Here is a 23112-nt window from a genome sequence, read left to right as displayed (position 1 = left end):
AGTGCAGCGGGAAGGCGCGCTGCGACTGCTTCAGCCCGATCACGCCGTTCGCGCGGAACGCCTCCTTGTCCACGTTCGGGTGCGTCTGGTCACAACGTATTTACATTATACATCTTTAGCACATATAATAAATTATACTATTACAAGTTGATGAAGCGAAAGAGGTATGTAAGATTATTAGCAATAGTGATGATGATGGGGTATGAAAATTAAAAATCTATTTAATTCATCAGTTAGGTAATGAAAAAATATTAGACACGTATTTTTTTATTTTGTCATATAAGATAACAATACTTAGATAAAACGAATCAAAGTTTAGGAGTGGGAGCAAATACCTACGTCATTTCTACGTATAAAACGTACCTAGAAGTAACGTCACGCGATATTTCAAATCAATACATCTTCGAAAGTATTTGTTTCCATAAGAAAATAAAAAATACGTGTTTAATGTTTTAAAATAATCTACAAAACGGATATTAAAATAAAAATTAGTCATCTACCCTATTGGCATTCCATTGTCTCTGCCACCAGAATATAGCTCGTATAAATAGCCTTAGATTGGCAGAGGGTGCTATGGGTGGAGAGTTATTGCCTGCTGATAGAATGTATGAGTATACCTGCAGCTGCAGTGGTCTAGGATCCTGGTTGTCGACGTGTACGTGGATGCGCGCGTACTGCTCGTTGCTGATGCGCAGCGTCAGGAGACCTGATGGCGAATTCAAGAAAATCATTTATTCGCCGTTACACAACTACATTATAATTTCTATAAAGCAAGTACCTATCGTACCCATCATTACCAATTGATTAAAAAATTAATAAAAATTATAATACAAACCGCCGTACTCAGAGTTATTTAATGGTTACTTAACTCAGTCCTTAGCTATTATTTTCGGAACAGAATAGTCACTAAGGAATAGTTTAAGTTATTATTAAATGACTCTGAGTATGACAGTTAGTGTCTTCATTGTTGATAAAATGTACCCGAAATGTTCAATTATTTTTTTGCAATGGCAACACTGTGCACGTGTACTCACCGCTAAGTTCAAAGTTCTGTACGTCACCGTCTCTGCCCGCCACCAGAGTGAGGCGCTCCTCAAACCGTAGGTGGACACTGGAACAATAGGTAACAAGTTAATTACTTCCTACTCAATAATTATTTAAGCTTGACCTATGTGTTATTCCAGACCATAATTCGCCCATGTTCCAAATTTCATCCCATTCCTTTTTAGCCGTTTTGACTCTTAAAACCAAAGTCAAATCATGTGTGGTGGTCACCTGTGACCGACGTTAGCGGAGGATTTGCCTTCAACAGTTTTCTATTGGCAGCCATAGACTTAAGCCATAAATAGGTACATTTGAAATGTCAACTATCTAAGAAATCAATAATAGTCTGTCCGGCAGTGAAACTTGTTCCAAAGCGTAACTTCGAATGGTAAAGAACGAGTAAGAAACTCTATTCGTTACTTAAACAATACATTGAGTAACAAATATACAAGAAAACTTACAAACTCGTGTAAAGTAATATTTTTAGACTAACCGCCGTACTCAGAGTCATTTAATGGTTAACCCAGTCCTTAGCAATTGTTTTCGGAATAAAATCTTTACTAAGGTTTAAGTAATGTCTCTGAGTACGACAGTTAGATCGTCACTGGGGCTACAGAGTGTAAAGGTGCTCCCACACAGCAGTTATATAACATTAGAGACTGATTTAACATTTGTGTTTAAACAAATTATAACAGTAATTGTAGAGAATGTTACAAGCTATTGCAAATGTTATATTGTTACACATTGTTGGATAACGTTATACAATGTGATAGGGGTGGGACTTCTAACCCGTTAAGGCTGAGTACTACATCTAATTTAGTCGACAAAAAAAATAATATGGGGGGTTGAACCCCTAATTGAAAATATTGAAAAATAGTGATTTTTTCGGTAAAAATAATTCACAAATGATTTATTTTCTCACCAAAACATTATCAAACATATGAAAAAAGTAATGAATTAGTTAGCCAAGGTTATTAGCTACCGTTTGTCGTTTTTATTTTGTCTCTACGACGCATACAACCTTTGATATCAAAAAAAGTAAAAAAAATATTAAAATGGCCATAATTTTTAGGGGGAGGGGATTCGACCCCTTCGACCCCCGACTTTTGTCGATAAAATTAGATGTAGTACTCAGCCTTAACGGGTTAGAAGTCTCACACCTATCACATTGTATAACTGCTGTGTGGGAGCACCTTAAGGTATAAACTCCTGACTTACTCCTTGTGGTCGGGCGGCGGCGGCTTGGCGAGGTCCTGCTTGGCGGGCGCCGCGGCGGCCGACACGGCGTCGCCCTCGCTGCGCAGCCGCGACACGAACGACTCCGTGTCCGTGCCGCGCGACCCCAGCTTCATGGCCGACCGACCCGCCGGACGACTGCTGCAAGTACATGATAAATGATATTTATTTCTGTAAATAGGTTATAAAATAACACTTTTACACGTCAATATTTCAAATAGCTAGATGATGCCGACAGTATATTACATAATACTATAAAGTATATTCTCCCCAATCCGCAAACTCCTAACCTAGTGTGGTGGTAAATGTGGGAGAGCCATGCTTCGGCACGTAAGAAGCGGCTCGACCGGAATGATACCACGGCCTCATAGAAAATCGACGTGAAACAACGCTTGCGTTGTGTTTCGTTGTGTGAGTGAGGTTACCGGAGGCCCAATTAACCCCCTTCCCAATCCCCGATTCCCCAAAAACCCTTAAATTCCTAACCCCCAAAAAGCTGGCAAGGCACTTTAACGCCTCTGGTGTTTCAAGTGTCCATGGGCGGCAGCGATTGCTTACCATCAGGTGATCCGTCTGCTCGTTTAACGGCTTATTCCATAAAAAACTTCCAAAACGCCGGTAACGCACTTTCAACTGGGGATTTGAGCGTGCGATTGCTTAACAAAAGTTGATCCGTTTGCCTGTTTGTTGACTTATCTCTTTTTTTTTTTTTTTTTTTTTTATATTGAATGGGCCGACGTTTGGCCGCTATCTCGCCTGATGGTAAGTGATGATGCGGCCTACGGTGGAGCACGTCTGCCCATAAGCAACCTATTCACTCGGGCTTTGAAGACACCCAGGTTGTACCCATCAGGAAACACAGACTCCGGCAAGGAGTTCCACTCCCTAGCAGTTCGCACAAAGAAGCTTGAAGCGAAGCGTTTCGTGCGAGTGGGTGGGATAAAAAGTCTCATAAAAAGTCCGCTTTCTAACCCTATGTATGTTTAAACCTTTAAAACTGCGCAACAAATTTTGTCGCAGTTTTTAAATAGATGGAGTATTATAGTCAGCGAGCCACTACACTATATAGACATTAACAACTTACGTCTCGCGCGCAGGCGTAGTGGGGATCTTCTCAGCGATGGGTTCAGCGGACGCGGCCGAAGACATGTTGGAGCTACTGTAACTGCTGCCTGTGATAACAAATATAACGAATATCTTAGCGCTGGGTCCGTAGAAATGACTAGTTGCTGTATTATGTTGTTAATATAGGGTGACTGGTAGGTAAGACTGCCAGGAAGCAGTCTGACCAAGGATAGTCACCTTGGTCAGACTGCCTCCGTGGTCGCAAGTGCGACTGACCGTACAAGAGATCTCGGGTTCGATTCCCGGGTCGGGCAAATGTATTACTGGGCTCTTTTCGGTTTTTCGAAAATTTCTCAGTAGTAGCACGGAGTCTGGAATTGTGCCCAGTGAGTATGCAATAGGCTCACCCCCTATTACATGGGACTTGGAACACAAATGGTGAAAAGTATTTTTTTATAAAGTATTTTTTTAAATTTACGTTTAAGGAAAGTACAAAATAACCGAAGTTCCAAGGGAATGGCATACCGAAGGACATCTGGCTCCGTGTGGGCACGCCCCGCTTGGCTGCCTCCAGCCTCTCTCGCTGCAGCTCCTTGGCACGCTCGCGCATACGGTTGGCGGCCTCGCGCTCTTGGGTCTAAGGGGAGAACATACATTAGCTGTTACACCATAAACCAGGGGCCTTAGTCTGCTATTACAATTGTGTCAGAATGGTCGATCATTGAGCAGTACAAGAGGGACGGAGCTATACAACCTACATAGCACCCTGTTTTAAGTGTGGGAGAGCCATGCTTCAGCACGAATGGGCCGGCTCGACCGGAGTGATACCACGGCCTCACAGAAAACTGACGTGAAACAACTTGCGTTGTGTGAGTGAGGTTACCGGAGGCCCAATTACCCCCTTCCCAACAACCCTTAAATTGTGAATATCTATACGATTGTTTAAGAATGATAATGATAACGCAATATTTTCATATTTTCACACAGGGTACAAAATAAGAAAATATGTCTGCTGTACTCACCTGACGCACAGCTTGGTAAATCTTCTCTTCATGGGAGTCCATCTCCACGAATGACCGCACCTGATCACAGACAGTATTGTAAAATAAACAGACATAGGAACTTTTTTACCAATATACTAATTATTTCGTAATTAACTGCATGGTTATCGCAGTAGCCGGGTCCGGCTGCTGCAAATGATTCCCGCACGGAGCAACTCTGTGTGTGATCCACAAATTGTTATTCCTGGTATGGTAGTCATATATATGTGAAATTGTATATTTGTAAACGCATTCATGACATAGGAGAAAATCCTTGTGTGGGGCAACATAATTGAAACAAGAATAAGCAAAAATAAACTTAGGCTAATTACTAGGCTTAGGCTAGTGACCGCCACAAATGTGATATAGATTATATTTATAGCTATTTATAGCCTTTTATTTTCTGGTTTAACATAGCAACAATAATTAGGAAAACAAATGATTATATTGAACAAACCTGTGCCAAGTTGACACTCTCCCTGTAGCCGAGAGCCACAATCTCATCGAATGCAAACAGCAGGTTGAATGCCTGGTTCAACACCTCGGCCTCTGTCAGCTGAGTGCAGTATTCCGGGACCTGTGTTTAATGTTAAGTTAGAATGAGGCTCTATTTGTTCGTTGCGCCGCTTCGTCGCAAAGGAGCAACGCATTATTTCAGTGCCGGCGTAAGGGCCACTGACACCCCGGGCGAAAATAATGTGGCGCCCACTTGAGGGAAGCAATATCAAGTGTAAGTAGTAGTTTTTAATGTTTTTAGCGCTCCCCAGAATTTGTCGCCCTAGGCCATCGCCCCATCACGCCCCCTAACGCCGGCACTGAACGCATTGTACGCCCCATCAGGGTAGCGACGACAAATGACGCGACGTCGCAGCTGTGTCTTAGATACTGATGACTGTCTATCAACTGTCAACACAGTGCATCATGCAAAATCCTGCTTTGTCTCTTGTCGGTCGATCCGTTAAAAAGCCGCGCGTGACCACGTAAGATAAGCATCCACAGGCCCTCATTGTATGCATCGGATGCATAGCACACAATCTGTTTTAGTTTGTCTTGTATAGCAACTAGATTTTTTCTAATACAGTTCTAATAAGTAATTATGGTGTTATTCCTATTAAAATTATTCATAATATTATCTATAATGAGATATCTTATAAGAATTACCAAGTGGTAATGAAAGTAAATAGATATAGAGATTTGTTTATCACATACCACTCTACTGAACAAGCGCAATGTCTCCAGATCCTCGAGGATGTTACTGGCTTTGGTTGTGATGAGCAGCATGTACAGTTTGTCCAGTGGTTGGTACACATACCTGGAATAAAGATACAAATCTGTATCATTTAATTATTTCATATTTTAGTTTAAGGGCAAGCTAAACCTGTTAACAGTTTAGATACTTTATTGTACAGTAGAAGCTCCTTATTCGCGGGGTATGCGTTCCGTAAATATGCCGCGAATACAGAAACCGTGAATATGGAATGGTAATTTGTATGGGGTTATAGGGGATATGTTCCTAGATGACGAAATTAAGAAGCAAATAGTAGATAAAAGAAATGTTTAATTGAACTTTCTGATCATACAGATTGCCTGATGATAATATTATTATCATCAGGTTTAGGTCACACTAGGTTTAGGCAGAAGTCACAATCTAGACGTAGCTGTAAAAAGGTCTATTTTATTTTTTTATCCTTCTAATGACGCGTTGACAAAGGATAGCGAATGTATTTTTTTAGGTTACGCACCGATATTTCGATTCGATCCGCAAATAAAGAAATTTTAGACCGCGAATATGGGAATTGGGTTGCAATTTTTCAATCCGCGAATAGTGAAACCGCGAATGAAGGAAGCGCGAATAAGGAGCTTCTACTGTACTATAAACTAATTTTGTATCCTATAATTGTTTTTCTATTAGGAAAAAAGGCTTACTTATAAAATAAATATAGAATTTAAATTATTTATTTACACTATAAATACATCCAAATATAAGATTACTTCATCTGATATAATAACCTATTTGTCATTATTGAGGATGAATATACCAATTTATCTTAGTTATATTTCAAATTGAGTTATTGGAAATGTACCTTTTCTTATTAGTATTTTATTGTTTTCCCATTTATACATTATCTACAACCATTAATATTAGATGTTACAATAAGAAGATAAAACAAGGAGATGATAGTTCATACTTATTTAGAATCTTGCATCATAAGAATTTAGCACAAAACTGAAGGTTTATCTTTACCTGACAGACTCAGTTTCCACGAAGGTGTGCTGTCTACCTCCAGTCATGAGCTTGGGGAAGGCAGCCAGCAACCCCTCGATACGCGCCTTCGTCATCTCCACGAACTGACGTGACACCAATGCTGAAAATTAAGTTAATATTTATACACATTTCTTATAAGTTTCAGGTCTTTATTGTAGTCATTTCTTTAGTCAAATATAAAGTTTATTACCTTTCCCTGACTTCGTACATACTGTAGCCGCTATAAGCACCTGGAATTACAAAAAAACACCGCTGAAAACTATAAACATAAGCCGGATGAACTTAGAATACTTTTAAAGGAAATTCAGATCGCTATTGCAATATTTAAATCAATCAAAACACTAGAGTAGAGTTATTTTATATCACAAGCACTGTAACAAGTATTACCATTTTGATTTAGTGTATTATTTCTTAATTTTCATCAATTAATTACAATCTGCAAATCTGACAGCCAACACACCGAGATGACGTGTAGAACTTTTTTTTAATTAATGTTGCCAGCTATTCTGAAACTATTTCCTGTTTTCGAACGAAAGTGTCAGATTTAAGGCACTTTGACCAATAAAGTCATTATCCAAATATTGACGTAAATAGAAAAAACTTTCTTATTAGTCTATGTTTAGAATAAATGTCAAATTTGTCAAAAGTAAGCAAAGCACATTGGGGTTATTGTTCGTTTTTTAGCTAATTTTAACGTTTAACTCGTATCTTTTCACGTAATTAAGATTATTAGTTAAAGTGTTCAATTACGCCGTTTGGACAATGGAGGTTTTTATTTGATTCGGTGTCAAAATTCTATGGAATACGTTTGCATACCACAGAAGCCAAATAACAGTAGTAAGTGGCAAGATTTTTAATTATTTTGTATTAGTATTTAGATGTAGTGGTTCAGGTCACATGCTCTCGAGTATGCGTTCGTTGTAAATGAGTGTTACCGTCATTCTTTTCGCTAATGGTCGAACGTTTGATTTGCATACAATGATATTTTCTTTATGCCTGATTTATAGATAATCTTTTCATCCAATAATGTTCACAGTTGTTAATACGTGATCATGCCGTCACTACAGATGGCTGGACACTGTTATGAATTGTGCAGTTTTAGTATTTATTCACACAAAAGTTGTGTAGTTTAGTTTATTTTAATGTTTTGATGTTATGGAGGAGACCTCTCTTATTGATAGTGATAATGAGGTACCTATTTAATTTGTTTACTTCTCTCCTACCTCTTCTAGTTAACTACTATCAGAAAATTATTTTGTAGTCTTATTTGCAGATTGTTTATTTTTTAAAATGATGTGAAAAAATTGGCTTGATAGGCAAAGGCGACATAATATTGGAGCATCTAAGTGTTAGAATAATGTTTGTGTTTTAAGAAAATTTAAGAATTAAAAATAAATTATAATGAGTGGTTAAAGTTTAAATACTGAAGGACTTTATTGACAGTCCACAGTTGAGAAGTATGTGTAGAGATGAAGAGATGTGACGCGTGCCGTGTCCGTTCCGAACGGAGGACGGAGGAGAGGGCAGACAGCACGGGAGACAGAGCCCCCCTCATAGACATAACTGTCCCTCAGGAGGAGTCTTACGATAGCCAAAATTTAGTAAGATCAACATCATTTACGTAGTTAGCACTTTTATTATTTCCGTGCACTTTACGTATTTCGTGCACCCATTTTGTTGGTTATATGCAATACTTTATGTTTTGTTTTCTGTTTATTGTGTCTTAATCAGCATCATGTTATTTGTAGTGTTTTGTCTGTAGTTTGCCAGTTGATTTATTTATGACTACCCGTAAGTGTAATAATAAATACGCAGTATCTTTGGTTTAATAGTAAACAAGCAGTATATTGACTTATTTCTTCTGATAAGAGAGTGAGAGTAAATACAAATATTTATACAATATGCATCCATTTTTTATACTATGTGGGTAAACATAAAACCTCTTAGGTTAACCCTAATCTTGCAACATTTTGAATTGGCAGAATGACATTCAATTTCCAAATCAAAATTCTTTAGTGTACAAATCTTTTTAAAACTACCCACCTACCTATTTTTAATAAAAAAATAATATTTTGTGTATTTAAAAAATAAACCACAAATATAAACAATGTACCCTTATAGTAAAATAAAATCGACCTTATTGCTACTATTATAAAGACAGATTTCGTCATGTCATTCCAACACCATTTTAGTGAAGTATTGTCGATAAAAAAGTAATTTACTTTATTCTACATAGTATACTCTCACTGTACATTTTTGCCTATTACGAGGCGTAATTTCATGTTTTACTAACTGACCCGGCAAACTTCGTACCGCCTCAAACATTTTGTTCTCTTTTAAACCTTCCCTGAACTTTTACAAATAATTCAAGACCAAAATTAGCGAAATCGGTCCAGCCCTTTTCGAGTTTTAGCAAGACTAACGAACAGCAATAGATTTATATATTTATTTAAAATTTAATGTACACAATACATTAAAGTAGTGGTACATAAGGCGAACTTAATGCATAAAGGTAAAAAATATACAGCAGACGTTTTTTTAAAAATAACTATTACCAACTTGTACATATTGCGGTTATCAAAAAGCCGATATTAATAGACGCCTGTAGGGATTATACTTAAACACGGGATTAGACTCGAGTATTAAAATATAAATCATAATGTCATATTCAGTGAAATTAAGTGATTAATTTAGAATGAGGAAGTATGTCTTATCTTAGAGTGCTAATAAATAAAGCCTCTTAAGTAATAGGTCAACTATAAAACCTAAAACGTTGCTTGAGTAAATGTGATAGGTTAGAGTAGAAAAAAAAATATAGCAAGTTTTCGTACAAAATGCTCAGCACGTCTGTATTAAATAGCGAAAAATATATTTCTTTTTAAAAATATTTTCTACTTTATCTTCTAATTTATTTCAATTTGGGCCACAATAATCTTTTATTTGTATGACAAAAGACATACCGACTCTTTTATTTGACCTTTTCTACATCTAACTCGCTATCGTAGAAAGTAAACAAAGAAAAATCACTTGGTCATTAACAGCTACTGATAGCGAGCCGCACCAAGATTAAAACTTTATTACGGATTTAAAAAATAACTGATAAAATTGATGCCGCCATTTTATTTGCGACCCCTGTCAATTGCAATGCACCTTGTACACCAGAGTTCAAGATATATTGGTGATGTATTCCCGCCTTTTTAGAGCAGTGTTCTTTTAGACACAACTTGCAAAGGCAGTCTCTGTTAAGCCTTGAAAGGATGCGGTAGTGTAATGCATTGTGTGTTGTTGTATCGTGCGTCATTGTGTCAGACTTAAAATGAGGTTTCAGTGATAATAATTCGTAACAAATTAATGAAAGAATGAAGAAGAAAATCAACATAACCATGACTCCGAAAAAGGTAAAATAAAAAAAAAACTTCGTATTTTAAAAACGCATGTTTGAAATATTCGCGGTAATTATCACAGTTTTTAAACGTAATAATGGAAACGTTTCGTTCATTGAAACAAAGGAAATCGCACATAATTTTTCTTGAGCGTAAAACAGTATAAATAAAACACTGAAGTTGCCATAATTTAGTCGCTTGCGGTCATGCGAAAACAACTAATAAGCTCATAAATATGTTTATGATTATTTCGCTCGCGTTTTTGGTAAAGCTGGTTATACACAACACCAAAAAATATGTTTAAAAGTAAAACTTTTTGGTTAGAAGTCTTGTTGTATGTGTGTTGGTTTTTCAGAATGTGTAACATAATTTGTAGTCATCGAGGATTTGATTCTCTAGTCAAAAATAATTATTAGCATTGTTAGCGAAATCGCTATTATCCAAATTGTCCTTGCAATTGGTATTCTGGATTTGTTTTCAAGGTATCCTGTTTTATATCAAAACTTTTTTTTGAGGGGAGAAAATCGTCCAATAACTTCTCTCGCTTTGGGTGAGGTGAGAGTTGAGAGTGTCAGATTCTTATTGGCTAAAAACCAATCCGTTTCTCCTCCTGCTTTGAGCCGGAGTCCTGGAAACCGGTTAAGCCGTCCCCAGCTGTGGATTTTATATCAAGCTTGATAACTTGATCAGAAATACAATGTAGCACATGTTATCCTTTTTCATTATGATGTGACGTTATGAAAGACGGGTTGATAACATCACTTTCGATTTTATAACTGACGAGTCCTAGTTACCGGCATTATCCGTACTTCATTTCAATTAGTGTCGCGTCCTATCTCGCTATGAGTTATCGATAACACCGTTAACTAATCGATATACCCACGTTTTGTTATAATCATGTCAACTGATAGCTAATTCGATTTTTTGCAAATGATACTTGTGGTGAAACTTTTGGTAAACTATCACTAGCCAGATTTCTGAGAGTTAGGTATCATTCAAATATTCCATTTAAAAAAAAGTTTCATTAAAAGAGAACCGACTTCACTGAAGAAAGACGGCTAAAAAGACATTAAAAGGATCAAATTGACTTTGATTTCGAAAGTCGGTGTTTTTTATTATTGTTTGTTTCTTATTAAATTAACACCGACCTCCGAAATAAAAGTTATTTACCTTTCATACCTAACTCTAAAAAAAAAAATTGGCTGTATATAGGTCTCATCCCTTCTTTTAAAGTAAACTATGACGACCTACGTTTTCCAATCCTCTTCCTAGTTTATCTAGATTCGGATCCTGTTTGATTAGGTTCTCCTTGTAAATTAACTATTAGAACTACTTTTTTTAGTTATTGCCACTTCACAAATGGAAAACAGGTTTTTAAATGAGTTCTAATGAGGACACTTGACAATGACCGGAGAGTAGCGGTATCTATTAATGGTAATGCACCTACTTACTTGCACTTTATAAACTGCCATCTCCAACCCAATTACTAAAGATCTCAAAAACATAATCATGTCATCAATATTTTCTTGGATCATTTGATGATCCAAGAAAATGGTCCTAAGATCTTCTAACATCCTTGTTTGTTCTTGTTACCAATCATCCTTTAACAAAAATTAGCATTCAACACCGACACCAATTTTCACCGCAAAAACTGAACGAAATTATGTATCGTAGTGAGATCAGTCCTTGCGACTTAATTTATTCTAGCGTGCATTGTTGTGACGTTATGTTTCTTGTGCTTAAACAAAAAGTCACTACACTTTATATTATTTTTGTTTTACTTGTGGGTCAAGTGGTAATAAGCGTGACTACTGAATTAGGGTGTTCTTAGGTCCCGGGGTTGCGGATAATTGTAAGGGCAACCGGGGCTCCAGCTCGTATTAGGCTTAGGAAGAGGGTGGTTTTTACTCAGTAAGAGTGATATTCCCTATTTTCTTACCGAGTCGAGTTATTTGATGATTTTCTTCCCTCAAAGAAAGGGCGTAGAACACACAACAGGGTGGTTTTTACTCAGTAAGAGTAGTATATTCCCTCTCCTCGCAGAGAGGAGTTATTTGGTGATTTCGCCCTCGAAAAGTGGTTTCTCGGTTTTCCATAAACCTAAAAATGATGATGAAAGTCGTAGCATTGACGTTACAAATTACCTCAATATTGTAATTAGACACACCTACAAAAAATATTACGGTAAAGGACACGATTAAAGTTATTCTATTTGCTATGCCCGAGATTACTTAGACCTAGAATAGTCCACGTTTATAAAATACTACTGGTGTACTCTATACACTGCATTTAATACTTACCATTCACGCCGGAATACCGTTTTGCTCTAGAATGCAAGAAAGTAAAATGACTATGTAGAACACGGCTTTCTTTAGACCATTAAAGGTTTAAACCAATGCTGCTCTTCAGCTTTTATTGGCTTCCTGAAAGAACAGTTTTAAGATGAATCTATCAAATTGGGTGCTGTTATTAGCGAATTGTGTGAGAAATTGATAAAATAATGGACCACCTTGTACTACAATTCTTGCTAATAAATAAATTTCATTTCATTTCAAGGTATCAAAAGATGTTGATATGTTATCTTGCCTACTTTTTTACACCAACAAAAACTTGTTTCATCAATGGACAATAGCAACGCTTCTCTTAATTTTATAATTCCAACTACAAACTACATTGTATGTACTATGTATACAATCATCAATTTCTCAGTAACAATGACATCCTATATAGGTAGGACTTCTTGTAACTAAAATGAGTCATAAGTAGTTCATAGGATATCTGTATAACTTTGCAGTTACCAGCATGTTAACCTATCCTGTCAAAAATTCTTGCAACAGAATTAATTTCCTATTTATTCTTATATCTTAAGGTTGAAAATGCGTTAATAAGTACAGGCAGATAGGGATAGCTTGAAGTGCATGTTCCATTTAATATCTCTCATTTTCTGCGAAAGGAAAAGTGTCTTTAGGTCTTTAGTTTTCTACCTAGCGGGTTTACCGGGGCTCCGGCTCGAAGAGCAGGTGTAGGAACGGGGTGGTTTTTAGTCAGTAAGAGTCTGACACTCCCTCTCGCCTCGCCCAAGGCGGGAGAAGTCATTGGATGATTTTCCTCCCTTAAAAAAAGGTCTTTAGTGTTAAGTTTGAATTCCTGTCTTTACATCACTCTATCAGTTAGTAATATTTTGGATTATGATTACGAAATTATTTATGTGCAATCACCCTCCAAACCCGTCTACAAACGATCTGCCTTGTATGTAAAATTATAAGCCTCTAAAACCTTATTTAACTAGTACTTTAACAGCGAATGTATGACGTGTTGAAACTCATACGTCATCAACTCACGCAGAGTCATAACGAGAATACAATCAAGACATTCAATATGAAAAATGCAGTGTGGCAGTCACAGTCAAATGATTTTATTTCAATTCTTCCATACTTGACTTGAACTCATTGAAGAAAAGAAGGCCTATGTTATCACCAGTGGACGTCTTGTGGTGGATTTTGTTTTATGGAATAAGCTGGTAAACGACCAGACAGATCACCTGATGGTAAGCAATCGCCGCCGCCCATGGACACTTGAAACACCAGAGGCGTTACAACTGCGTTGCCTTTTGGGGGTTAGGAATTTAAGGGTTGTTGGTGAATTGGGGATTGGGAAGATTGGGAAAGGGGGTAATTGGGCCTCCGGTAACCTCACTCACACAACGCAAGCGTTGTTTCACGTCGGTTTTCTGTGAGACCGTGGTGTCACTCCGGTCGAGCTGGCCCATTCGTGCCGAAGCATGGCTCTCCCACACTTAAACTCCCACAATTAGATAATTATGATGATGACAGGGCAAAATAGTCCATCCATCCAAGCTTTCAAGACATAAATTCGTATGATAAAGGAGCAAGAAACTCCATCGTACATCTTTTAAATATTTTAAAGGCAGGATTACGTAAACAGGTTCTATGAAAACAAAAAGTTTGTAAACCGGTATGTTAATGGAACGTTTAGCTAAGTCTTAACTTACTTTTGTTTAGTTAAACAATAGAAAAGTTGGTGTATCGTGTTACTAGGTCCTTATACTTGGTGGTAGAAAGGTCAAGAACGGATCATTAGTAGCCACCCGGTTTCCAAGCAGTGTTTTCTCACATTAATTATTTATGTACTTTCTGATCGATGTGTCAATACAAAGGATTTTGTAGTACGGAGCGAATTTGCGAAGTTTCTCAGCAAGGTTGCGAAGGCTTATTAATTTTGCTGTAAACTTCAAAGAGTGTTTGTGTTTGTTGAACGAAAGTGTTCAAGGTTCTTGTGCCCTTTTCACGTGGCGGGGTGGAGCATTTGGAGACCGTTTTCTTCTACAGTAGGGTAGATGACTAATTTTTATTTTAGTATAGAATAGAATAGAATAATTTATTTGCAAAGAATGTAGGTACAGATTATTAGGTGATACAAAATTTAAAGTCCCTTGTACATTTTACCTGAATTGGCATGCAAATTTACATTTAAGAAAGAATTTAATAATACTTATCATCTAAGAACTCTTGTATTTAATGTCCGTCTTCTAAATTCTTTTTAAAACATTAGATACGTATATTTTATTTTCTTACGGGATCAAATACTTTCGAAGATAATTAATTTTAAATATTGCGTGATTTCACTTTTGGGTACGTTTTATACGTAGAAATGACGTATTTGCTCCCACTCGTAAACTTTAATTCGTTTTATCTAAAGGGTTGTTATCTTATATGACAAAAAAATACGTGTCTTATATTTTTTCATTACCCAACTGACGGATTAAATACATTTTTAATTGTCATACCCCGTCATCATCCCTATTGATGTCAAAGGCAGTGAACGTGGAGAATTTGGAAGTTTCATTTGTGAAGACCACAAAAATTCTTCAGCAAATAAGCTGGAGTTCCTAGAAGTAATGTTAAGCAATAACTTGTCCCTAATACAAGTGAGTCGAGTTAGTTTCTTATCTCGGTTCTAGTTAGAGACAACCGTAGGAAATGGTGCACTTTACGTGTTTTATAAAGTACGGCGAGCGAGCACGCCATGTGCAATGTACTGCACATATATTTGCTCATACTGTACTTAAATTGTGGAGTTAGTATAATATTGTAACTTCACTAATTATGTGTCAATTATTTATTTATTTAAAGTAAAATAGTATAACATTACAGTCATTAAGTCTTTGACTGCCAATAGAAAACTGTTGAAGGCAAATCCTCCGCTAACGTCGGTCACCGGTGACCACCACGGCGTTCAATGTGTTAAACAAAGGCGTTATACATATTATCACAAATTAAAGGAAAATCGAGTTAAAAAGAATAAAACCTTAATCAACAATGACAAAGTATACAAACAAAACGAACGAATACACAAATAAAAAAAACTATATAATAGTAGTTTTGGCCAAAATATAAAATAAATAATTATAAACATAATTCAAAATTCAATAAAGTTATTATGGACCGAGGTAAAGCGGGAAGCTCAAGACCGATCGAGATATAGGACCTCTGTGGACGGCCTCTGCCCCTTTAGGGGACTTATGCCTTTAATCATTAATCATTGTTGGGCTTTTCCTGGGGGTCTCGTAAGAGCCAAGTAAGTGATAAGGGACTGTATCTAAGAGCCTGTGTAACACAAGAACCACTGAAACACGCTCGGTCAATCGAGCAGACGTACCACCTGATGGTAAGCTCATCGCTGTTAAATTTTATGGACACATTGAAACACCAGAGGCGTTACATTTGCCGGCTTTTATGGGATTACGAATAAGGGTTGTTGTTCGGGAATCGGGGATGGAGACTGTGTCAATAAATATATTTTTACTTACTTCAGTTACAGAAACATTTGATTTAACAAAATATATTTCTTGTCCATCATGAGAAGTTTTGAATCGATTTTCACATTTTACCGCACTCAGTTGTAATTATTATCAAGTCCACAAAGTTTGTAATTACGATGGATCTATTGAGGCAGCCATTATTTTAATTGCAGGCTTTTACTTTTACGGCTATGTCGACGATGGCAGATTTCGTGTGTCAACTTTAAAATATATTACAGCTTTGTGCTGTCGCGGCCTGTTGATGATGATGTTGTCAATTTAAAGTACAAGTGTTTTAAGTGTGGTGAGAGCCATGCTTCAGCACGAATGGGTCATCACTCGGAGTGATGGCCTCACAGAAAACTGACGTAAAATAATGCTTGCGTTGTGTTTCGTTGTGTAAGTGTCGAAACACCGAGGAGGCTGGAGGTCCAATAACCCCTCTTCCCAATCTTCCTAATGCCCGATTAACCAACAACTCCTTAAATTCCTAACCCCCAAAAGGCCGACAACGCACTTGTAACGCCTTCGGTATTTTAAGTGTCCATGGGCGGCGGCGATTGCTTACCATCAGGTGATCCGTCTGCTAGTTTACCGGCTTATTCCATAAAAAATGCCCAATTATCCCCCCTTGCTAATCCTCCTCTTTTTGCTATCTTAACAGGATAGACAGTAAAAATCTTTTAAAAAACCATTGTGCTAATATAACTGCTATTTCGCTACTATTGTCAAGAGAAAACTGTTATCGACATTAACTCGTAACGTTTTAAGTTTATCGCAAGTTTAATTGTGCGTGTATTGATATGGTATGGAACGTTACAATTGTTTCCCCGCTAAGTTATCGGTCTGTTATCGATAACTGAAGGGTACCTAGAATATCATTATTTATTCTGCATTTATGAAGAGCTTATAACGTTGTTTATATTGGACTGGAGTAGCAAAATTTATGCCCAGTAGGGCTGATGCCTGATCCGGAGCTGCAACTACCTAGCGGGTTTACCGGGGCCCGGATCGAAAAGCAGGAGTAGGAACGGAGTGGCTTTTAGTCAGTAAGAGTCTGACACTCCTTTTCGCTTTGCTCAAGACGGGAGAAGACATTGGATGATTTTCGCACCACAAAAAAAAAAATCATTATCATCCACAGCCTGTAAGTGGCCAACTGCTGACCATTTCCTCTTCTCGCACGGCGAAGGTTTGAGCATTAATCACCATGCTTGCTCAATGCAGGTTGGCGATTTCGAACTGATAATTAGAAATTATAAGTCCAGGTTTCCTCACGATGTTTTCCTTCACCGTTAGTCAGTAGTGTCTAAATATGCTTAGAAAGTACATAGAACTCGGAAAATGTCACATTGGTACTTTGCCGTTGGTAATTCGTCGTCTGTTGATGGCTATTGCCCGTGACAGTCCGTTCCTGGACTATGGATCCTCTCTACGGGATAGTTTCCTTAATATCAATGCTTAGCATGCGGGTTCCTCAACCAGGTCTATTATTTCAGACTTTTTTTTTTGAGGGGTGAAAATCATCCAATGACTTCTCTCGTCTTGGGCGAGGCGAGAGGGAGTATCAGACTCTTACTGACTAAAAACCACCCCGTTCCTACTCCTGCTTTACGAACCGGAGCCCCAGTATACCCGTTAGGTAGTCCGCAGCTCCGGATTATTTCAGACTTGCAAAGCGATAAAGGATAATTTAATTTACTCCTACGTCTTGGTAAAACTAATATTATCTAGAATACGAGTTCTGTGAAGACGAACGTCTAGTAATCCGATGTTAACTTCATTATATGAAATCTTACTAACAACATAAGTTTTAGTCTCTTGCGAGCTCTTAATTTTCAATCCAGGCAAAGTTTGTAGGAATTTGAGTACAAACATGCTACACACACATTGATGTGAAACATATTCGTCTTAGTAATCGGAGGTAAAACATCATGAGCATTTTTTTTTTTCGAGAGGGAAAATCATCCAGTCACTTCTCCCACCTTGGGTGACGCAAGACAGAGTGACAGTCTCTTACCTACTGACTAAAAACCACCCCGTTCCTACTCCTGCTTTAAGCTGGAGCCCCGGTAACCTGTTACGTTGTCCGCAGCTCCGGGTCCATGAAGAAACCTGGGTAATGACTTATTATAAGCTTGAAATCGCCAACCCTCTTAGTAAGCATGGTGATTAATGCTCAAACCTACTCCGTGTGAGAAGAGACCTTTGCTCAGCAGTGGCCACTTATAGGCCGTTGATATGAAGTCTTTTTTTGAGGGGGAAAATCATCTAATGGCATTTCCGAGGCGAGAGGGAGTGTGAGACTCTTACTAACTAATAACCACCCCGTTCCTACTCCTGCTTTTCGAACCGGAGTCACAGTAAATCTGCTAGGTAGTCCGCAGCTCCGATGAAGATGTGTGAAATATTAATTAGTACGCAGTTGTTTTATCTCGTCTCTATAAATGTGGGTGTATAACACTGAACTTTAGTGTTCGGGGAAAACAGAACGTCTGTTGTCAAAATTGGCCTAATTACTTACACAATACGTATAAGCATTATCGAAGGTTTTCAAAAATACTTGAGAATATCCACAAATGTGATAGCCTTCCTCATTAACCAAATTGATCTGAAATAATAATATCATCAAACCATTTTTGTCCAAGAATTAGAATTTGAAACTACAATTATAGTTTCATCGGCCTTAGAAACACAAATTCGGTTAAAAAGCTATTCTTTATCATCATCCTTTTGACCTCTGTTATCTCATTTTTTTCTGTGTTCACTTCCGAAAACTCTTATCTACGTTGTGTGAGAAGATACAATAGACACATTCATTAAATGATCCACTGTACTTTTTGTGTCACTTCTTCGAAACTGACACAAATTGAAAAAAAATTAAGTGCCCATTGCAGAGCAAAGGCTTCTTCTCAAACGGAGAAAGAATGAGGATCACTCACCACGCTTGCTCAATGCGGATTGGCGATTTCAAACTTATAATTAGAAATTATAAGTCCAAGTTTCCTGACGATGTTTTCTCTCACCGTAAAATTAGTGTGACTTTGTTACTAGTCTGACATTGAATGTTAGTAAAATTAACAGATCTGCATAATTATAACACCGAATATTTATACCACACTTTAGTTCAAGTTTCTGCTATTTGCAAAACAATAAATAACTTTTCAATACCACTTAAACGTTAATCAAAAAGAAATGTTTCAAAAAATCTCAGTAGCCAGCTGACTCGTTATCCCTAATAGCTCGCGATAGGCTAAACCAGTCCCCAGCCAGAGGTCGTGATCCTCCAATTAATAACAGACTGCCTCAGAGGAGGGCAGGACATGTGCACCAGTTAATCTCGGGATCCGACGCGTCAAAGAGCCCACTTGTCCGTTTTTTACGCTACTCAAATATGGCCCGATGAGACTAAATTAGGTCGTTTGAAAGAAGTATTTATTTATATTGTGCTGTGAGAAGTCTGTGGTTTATAGTTTAATGGAATCGTCATGTGGGTATGTATGTATCGCTAGTTTTTTTTAATAGTAATTATAGTTTTAAGTAGCGATCCCGGTATTACACGGCTGCACTCCCAATTGTTTCGGTTGCTGTTTTTAAAGTATAATATAATATAATATTCTTTATTTCTCTCATTAACACTTAACAATGTACAGCTGTTTTTAAAGTGAACTTTACCTGACTGTATTTGGTATGATGAAGTACACTCAGCGGCACGGAAAGTGGCCCAAGTACGTTATGTTATCTAATTCGGTACAGGAGTTCGGAAGTTATGCACGTACATACTTATTTATGGACATAAATTATAAGTTTAAAATAAATGTTTTAAAAAAAATATCATATGACTTCAACTTGGGAGAATTTGTGTTTTTCACCCCTGGGTTTGATCTTTATGTTGTTCGGTTTAGAATGTACATTTACTTGTCAGTTGTAGTTACTTTCTTGCATAAAATCTAGTTGTTTCGCTTGTTTGTGTTAATTTAGAGTGGTTAGTCATATAAATTATTTATATACTGTCAATGTGTTATTGGTAGAAAACAAAGGATAACTTAATATATATTATAACATATCAGTACAAAATGTGAAGAAAATAACCGACAAGTGTTTAATGGAGGTACACAATGCACCGTTCAGTTAAAATATAATCGTAAACTAATGATAAACACATTTAAAAGTTCAAAAAAAAGTACTTCAATCGTACAGAGATTATAAACACTGCAATTGTCCGCTCAATTGAGGTTTGTTTGGTCTGGAAATCGAAGAATATTCTTCGTGCTTGAACACCTAAAACCAATTTCTGGTTCATTTACATATAGTTCTGATTACAAAGATAACTAATAGGTTTATTAAACTTTTGGGGTTGAGCCCTTGATTACCACTTTAGCCTATTGTTCAAATGAAGGAGTATTCAAGTGTTTGAGATCTCAATCAATTTCAAATACTCTAACTTTAAGACGTTCTCAATAGAATAGTTCTGTCACTACAAATTCTTTATTATCCTCTTACAGAGATGGAAAGATATTTAAGTTTCTACTTAAAATCGCCTGTTAGTAGCGGTTTAGTATTCGGGCTTAATTGTTGTCTAATTCGCTAATCCACTTCTAAAAAGATATACTAAACATCAAATTGTGCCTAGGTTCTTGGTTTGGTCTAGTTCTTATATGCTATATAGAGTTGTTAGCATTTTGTGTTAATAGGCTTGCTATATGGTAAGACTTCCTTGACTTGACGATTAGCGTGGGCATCAAATCGATTCAGTAGCGTTGCCAAATGCTCAGCACGTCTCCAATCGGTAGTTCATAATTTGTAAATGATACTACTCTAACTCTTTATGCTGTTATAGTTAATATAATACTATGTCATGTGTTTTTATTCCCTAACTAGCTGGTGTGTTCGACAAACTTCGTATAGCCTCAAATATTTGTTTTCTCACCTTTTACACCTTCCCTGAACTTCGGGCGTAAATGTTGTTCTAATAAACTCAAAGATATACCTACGATAAATCTAGTTGTACCTAGGTTCTTGGTTTGGTCTAGTTCTTATATGCTATATAGAGTGCTATTAGCATTCATTCGATAGGCTTGCTATATGGTAAAACTTCCTTGACTTGACGATTAGGCGTGGGCATCAAATCGATTCAGTAGCGTTGCCAAATGCTCAGCACGTCTCCAATCGGTAGCTCATAATTTGTAAATGATACTACTCTAACTCTTTATGTTGTTACAGTTAATATATTATAACAACTTGTTTTTTATCCCCTACTGAAATAAGCAAATAGGCACATTTTAATTGTGCCCACTTTTCGGCTATAAGTTATAATATGATATGTCTCCTAACTACCGTGTGACGTACTCCGTAAAACCGAAAAAATATGCTTTAGCTATCCGATCTCTCAAACAAAATGTGGGAAATCCGATCGAATTTTCGATTGTCTCTGCCTACCCCCATGGGAGAGAGGCGTGAGGTTATATATATGTATGTGATCGAATTTTGTTCACCGAAAAAATGCTAGTTCCAATTTAGGTTCAGCCATGATAGTCCATTGTTGGTCAAACAATATTTGTTATGCTCCGTTTAACACAATACTCTTTTTTAATAAGTCTTGAAATTAAAACACGTTAAAATTAAATAACGTGCAATCTATAACAGTTTCTGAAAACGTTGCTGCATTAATTATATCGCGTGAACATTGTCGTATAAACGTTAGATTTGCATGCCAGGGTAAACTGGCCAAGTGACGCGTTCAGCCTTTGTAGCGACGCCAGTGGAGGCCTTAACATTGCCTTTGAAATCATTTTGACGAGCGCTAAGCAACCGTTCAAAATCTCTTTTTCTAGTAATGAAGCTAGATCCAATTCTTTGCTACCGTGACATTGTTTACTCTTCAACTTTAAAAAAGATGAAAACGAAAAGCGTATTTTGTTTTGCACGACAAAGGCCGCTTATCTCTAGTTGTATGGAATATTGACAATGGATATTTTATCTATTTAGATGTGACTGCCTCGTCGGTTCAGTACGCACGATGGCTAACCGGGTTAAAGTACGTAAAACTGATAAAATTATTGGTGAAAACTTTGTGTGCGATACACAACTTTCTACTCCGTAAGGGATTAAAAGAGCAATGAATATACTCGTGTGTTGCTCTTTAGAATTTAACTTTAACCACAATATGGCAGTTGCAAAGATCAGGATAAAGTAATGTAAAATCAGAACTTTAGAGAGGAATGGAAGGAGGGTAGGGAGGCATTTGCTCTTTTATTGAGGGGGGAAAATCATCCAATGACTTCTTGGGAGTATCAGACTCTTACTAACTAAAAACCACCCCGTTCCTACTCCTGCTTTGAGCCTGAGCCCCGGTTACCTCTTAAGTTGTCCGCAGTCTGTAGAACTGTTTATTGGGGATGAGGTTAGCCTACTCTTGCCCTGTAGGTATCAGCATAGGGCAGGACCGCAGGAATAGGAACGGGTGGTTGATGAGTCATTAGCTGATCACTCTTAAAAAACTGTTATCATTTCAAGGAATATACGAAGAAATTCACCGTGTCGTATACCATGCACTGGATTTAATTTCATGGCTGACTGAAAATTGAAAACTCTAGTTAGATATCCATCACAAAATGACCTACTCTGCAGTAGCACAATTCATAAATTACACAGAATTATTCATCGCAACAATTATTCATATCAATTTATATCCGCAAACAAATCCGTCAACTTACCTCATCATGATAATTCGGTACAAATATATAAAATATCTTATCTACCGCCTTTGTTTTGGGTTGCAATCACTTGTTTTAGTTAGGTCTTATGTTATCTACTAGCTTTTGCCCGCGACTTCGTTCGCGTGGAATAGTGACTTCCGGCAAATTTTTGGTTTTAACCACATAGTTCCCGATCTCGCGGGATCTCTTCAAAAATGAGATGTGGAAGATATTCCAGGGAACTCTTCAAAAATCAACATAATGAGCTCTGCGTTTGAATTTAATAGATGTATACTCACTTAGGGCATTGAAAAAATAGTTTAAAAACGGACTTAAACTAACTTAAAACTAAAGAAAGCTACGAATTACGAATTTATAACAATTAAAAAAGAAACTATATTACAACCTATCCTCTATGCTATAATAACCAAGCTTAAACTAAATAATTTAAAAGAAACGACTTAAATCTAATCTAATTAAAAAAAAATTAGACTTACAATTTTATTAAAAAAACTAACTACAGTAACTACTAATAATCGATATCAAACTAAACCTACGT

At 37.1% G+C, this 23112-nt stretch overlaps 2 protein-coding genes across 5 annotated transcripts in view; one reads left to right on the top strand and one right to left on the bottom strand.

Moving 5' to 3' along the window:
• Nucleotides 1–7178, bottom strand: part of LOC118276647 (coatomer subunit delta) — a 13236-nt gene extending 6058 nt beyond the window's left edge. For both annotated transcript variants that reach the window (XM_050699789.1, XM_050699790.1), the window contains exons 1-12: nt 7039–7178; nt 6842–6881; nt 6631–6751; nt 5595–5697; nt 4843–4962; nt 4368–4427; nt 3871–3982; nt 3365–3452; nt 2263–2421; nt 1035–1111; nt 618–706; nt 1–85 (exon numbers count right to left, since the gene is read on the bottom strand). The exon at nt 1–85 is cut by the window's left edge. In XM_050699789.1, coding sequence (XP_050555746.1) covers nt 1–85; nt 618–706; nt 1035–1111; nt 2263–2421; nt 3365–3452; nt 3871–3982; nt 4368–4427; nt 4843–4962; nt 5595–5697; nt 6631–6751; nt 6842–6881; nt 7039–7041 — 1057 coding nt within the window. In that variant the 5' untranslated portion in view covers nt 7042–7178. The remainder of the gene's footprint in view (nt 86–617; nt 707–1034; nt 1112–2262; nt 2422–3364; nt 3453–3870; nt 3983–4367; nt 4428–4842; nt 4963–5594; nt 5698–6630; nt 6752–6841; nt 6882–7038) is intronic.
• Nucleotides 7179–7294: 116 nt separating this feature from the next.
• The window catches only part of LOC118276741 (deubiquitinase DESI2), a 33762-nt gene continuing 17944 nt past the window's right edge, over nt 7295–23112 (top strand). Inside the window, exons 1-2 of one of the 3 annotated variants that reach the window (XM_050699800.1) lie at nt 7295–7488; nt 8095–8252. In XM_050699800.1, the coding sequence (XP_050555757.1) occupies nt 8121–8252 (132 nt within the window). In that variant the 5' untranslated portion in view covers nt 7295–7488; nt 8095–8120. Of the gene's footprint in view, nt 7489–7689; nt 7843–8094; nt 8253–9863; nt 10050–23112 lie in introns of those variants that run through there. The other 2 variants (XM_050699802.1, XM_050699801.1) reach the window with 2 other exon arrangements.

The sequence above is a fragment of the Spodoptera frugiperda genome, chromosome 17, assembly GCF_023101765.2.
Source record: "Spodoptera frugiperda isolate SF20-4 chromosome 17, AGI-APGP_CSIRO_Sfru_2.0, whole genome shotgun sequence".
In the NCBI taxonomy this organism is placed as follows: domain Eukaryota; kingdom Metazoa; phylum Arthropoda; class Insecta; order Lepidoptera; family Noctuidae; genus Spodoptera; species Spodoptera frugiperda.
Note: the sequence above shows the minus strand (reverse complement) of the source record. Positions and strands in the feature narration are given on the sequence as shown.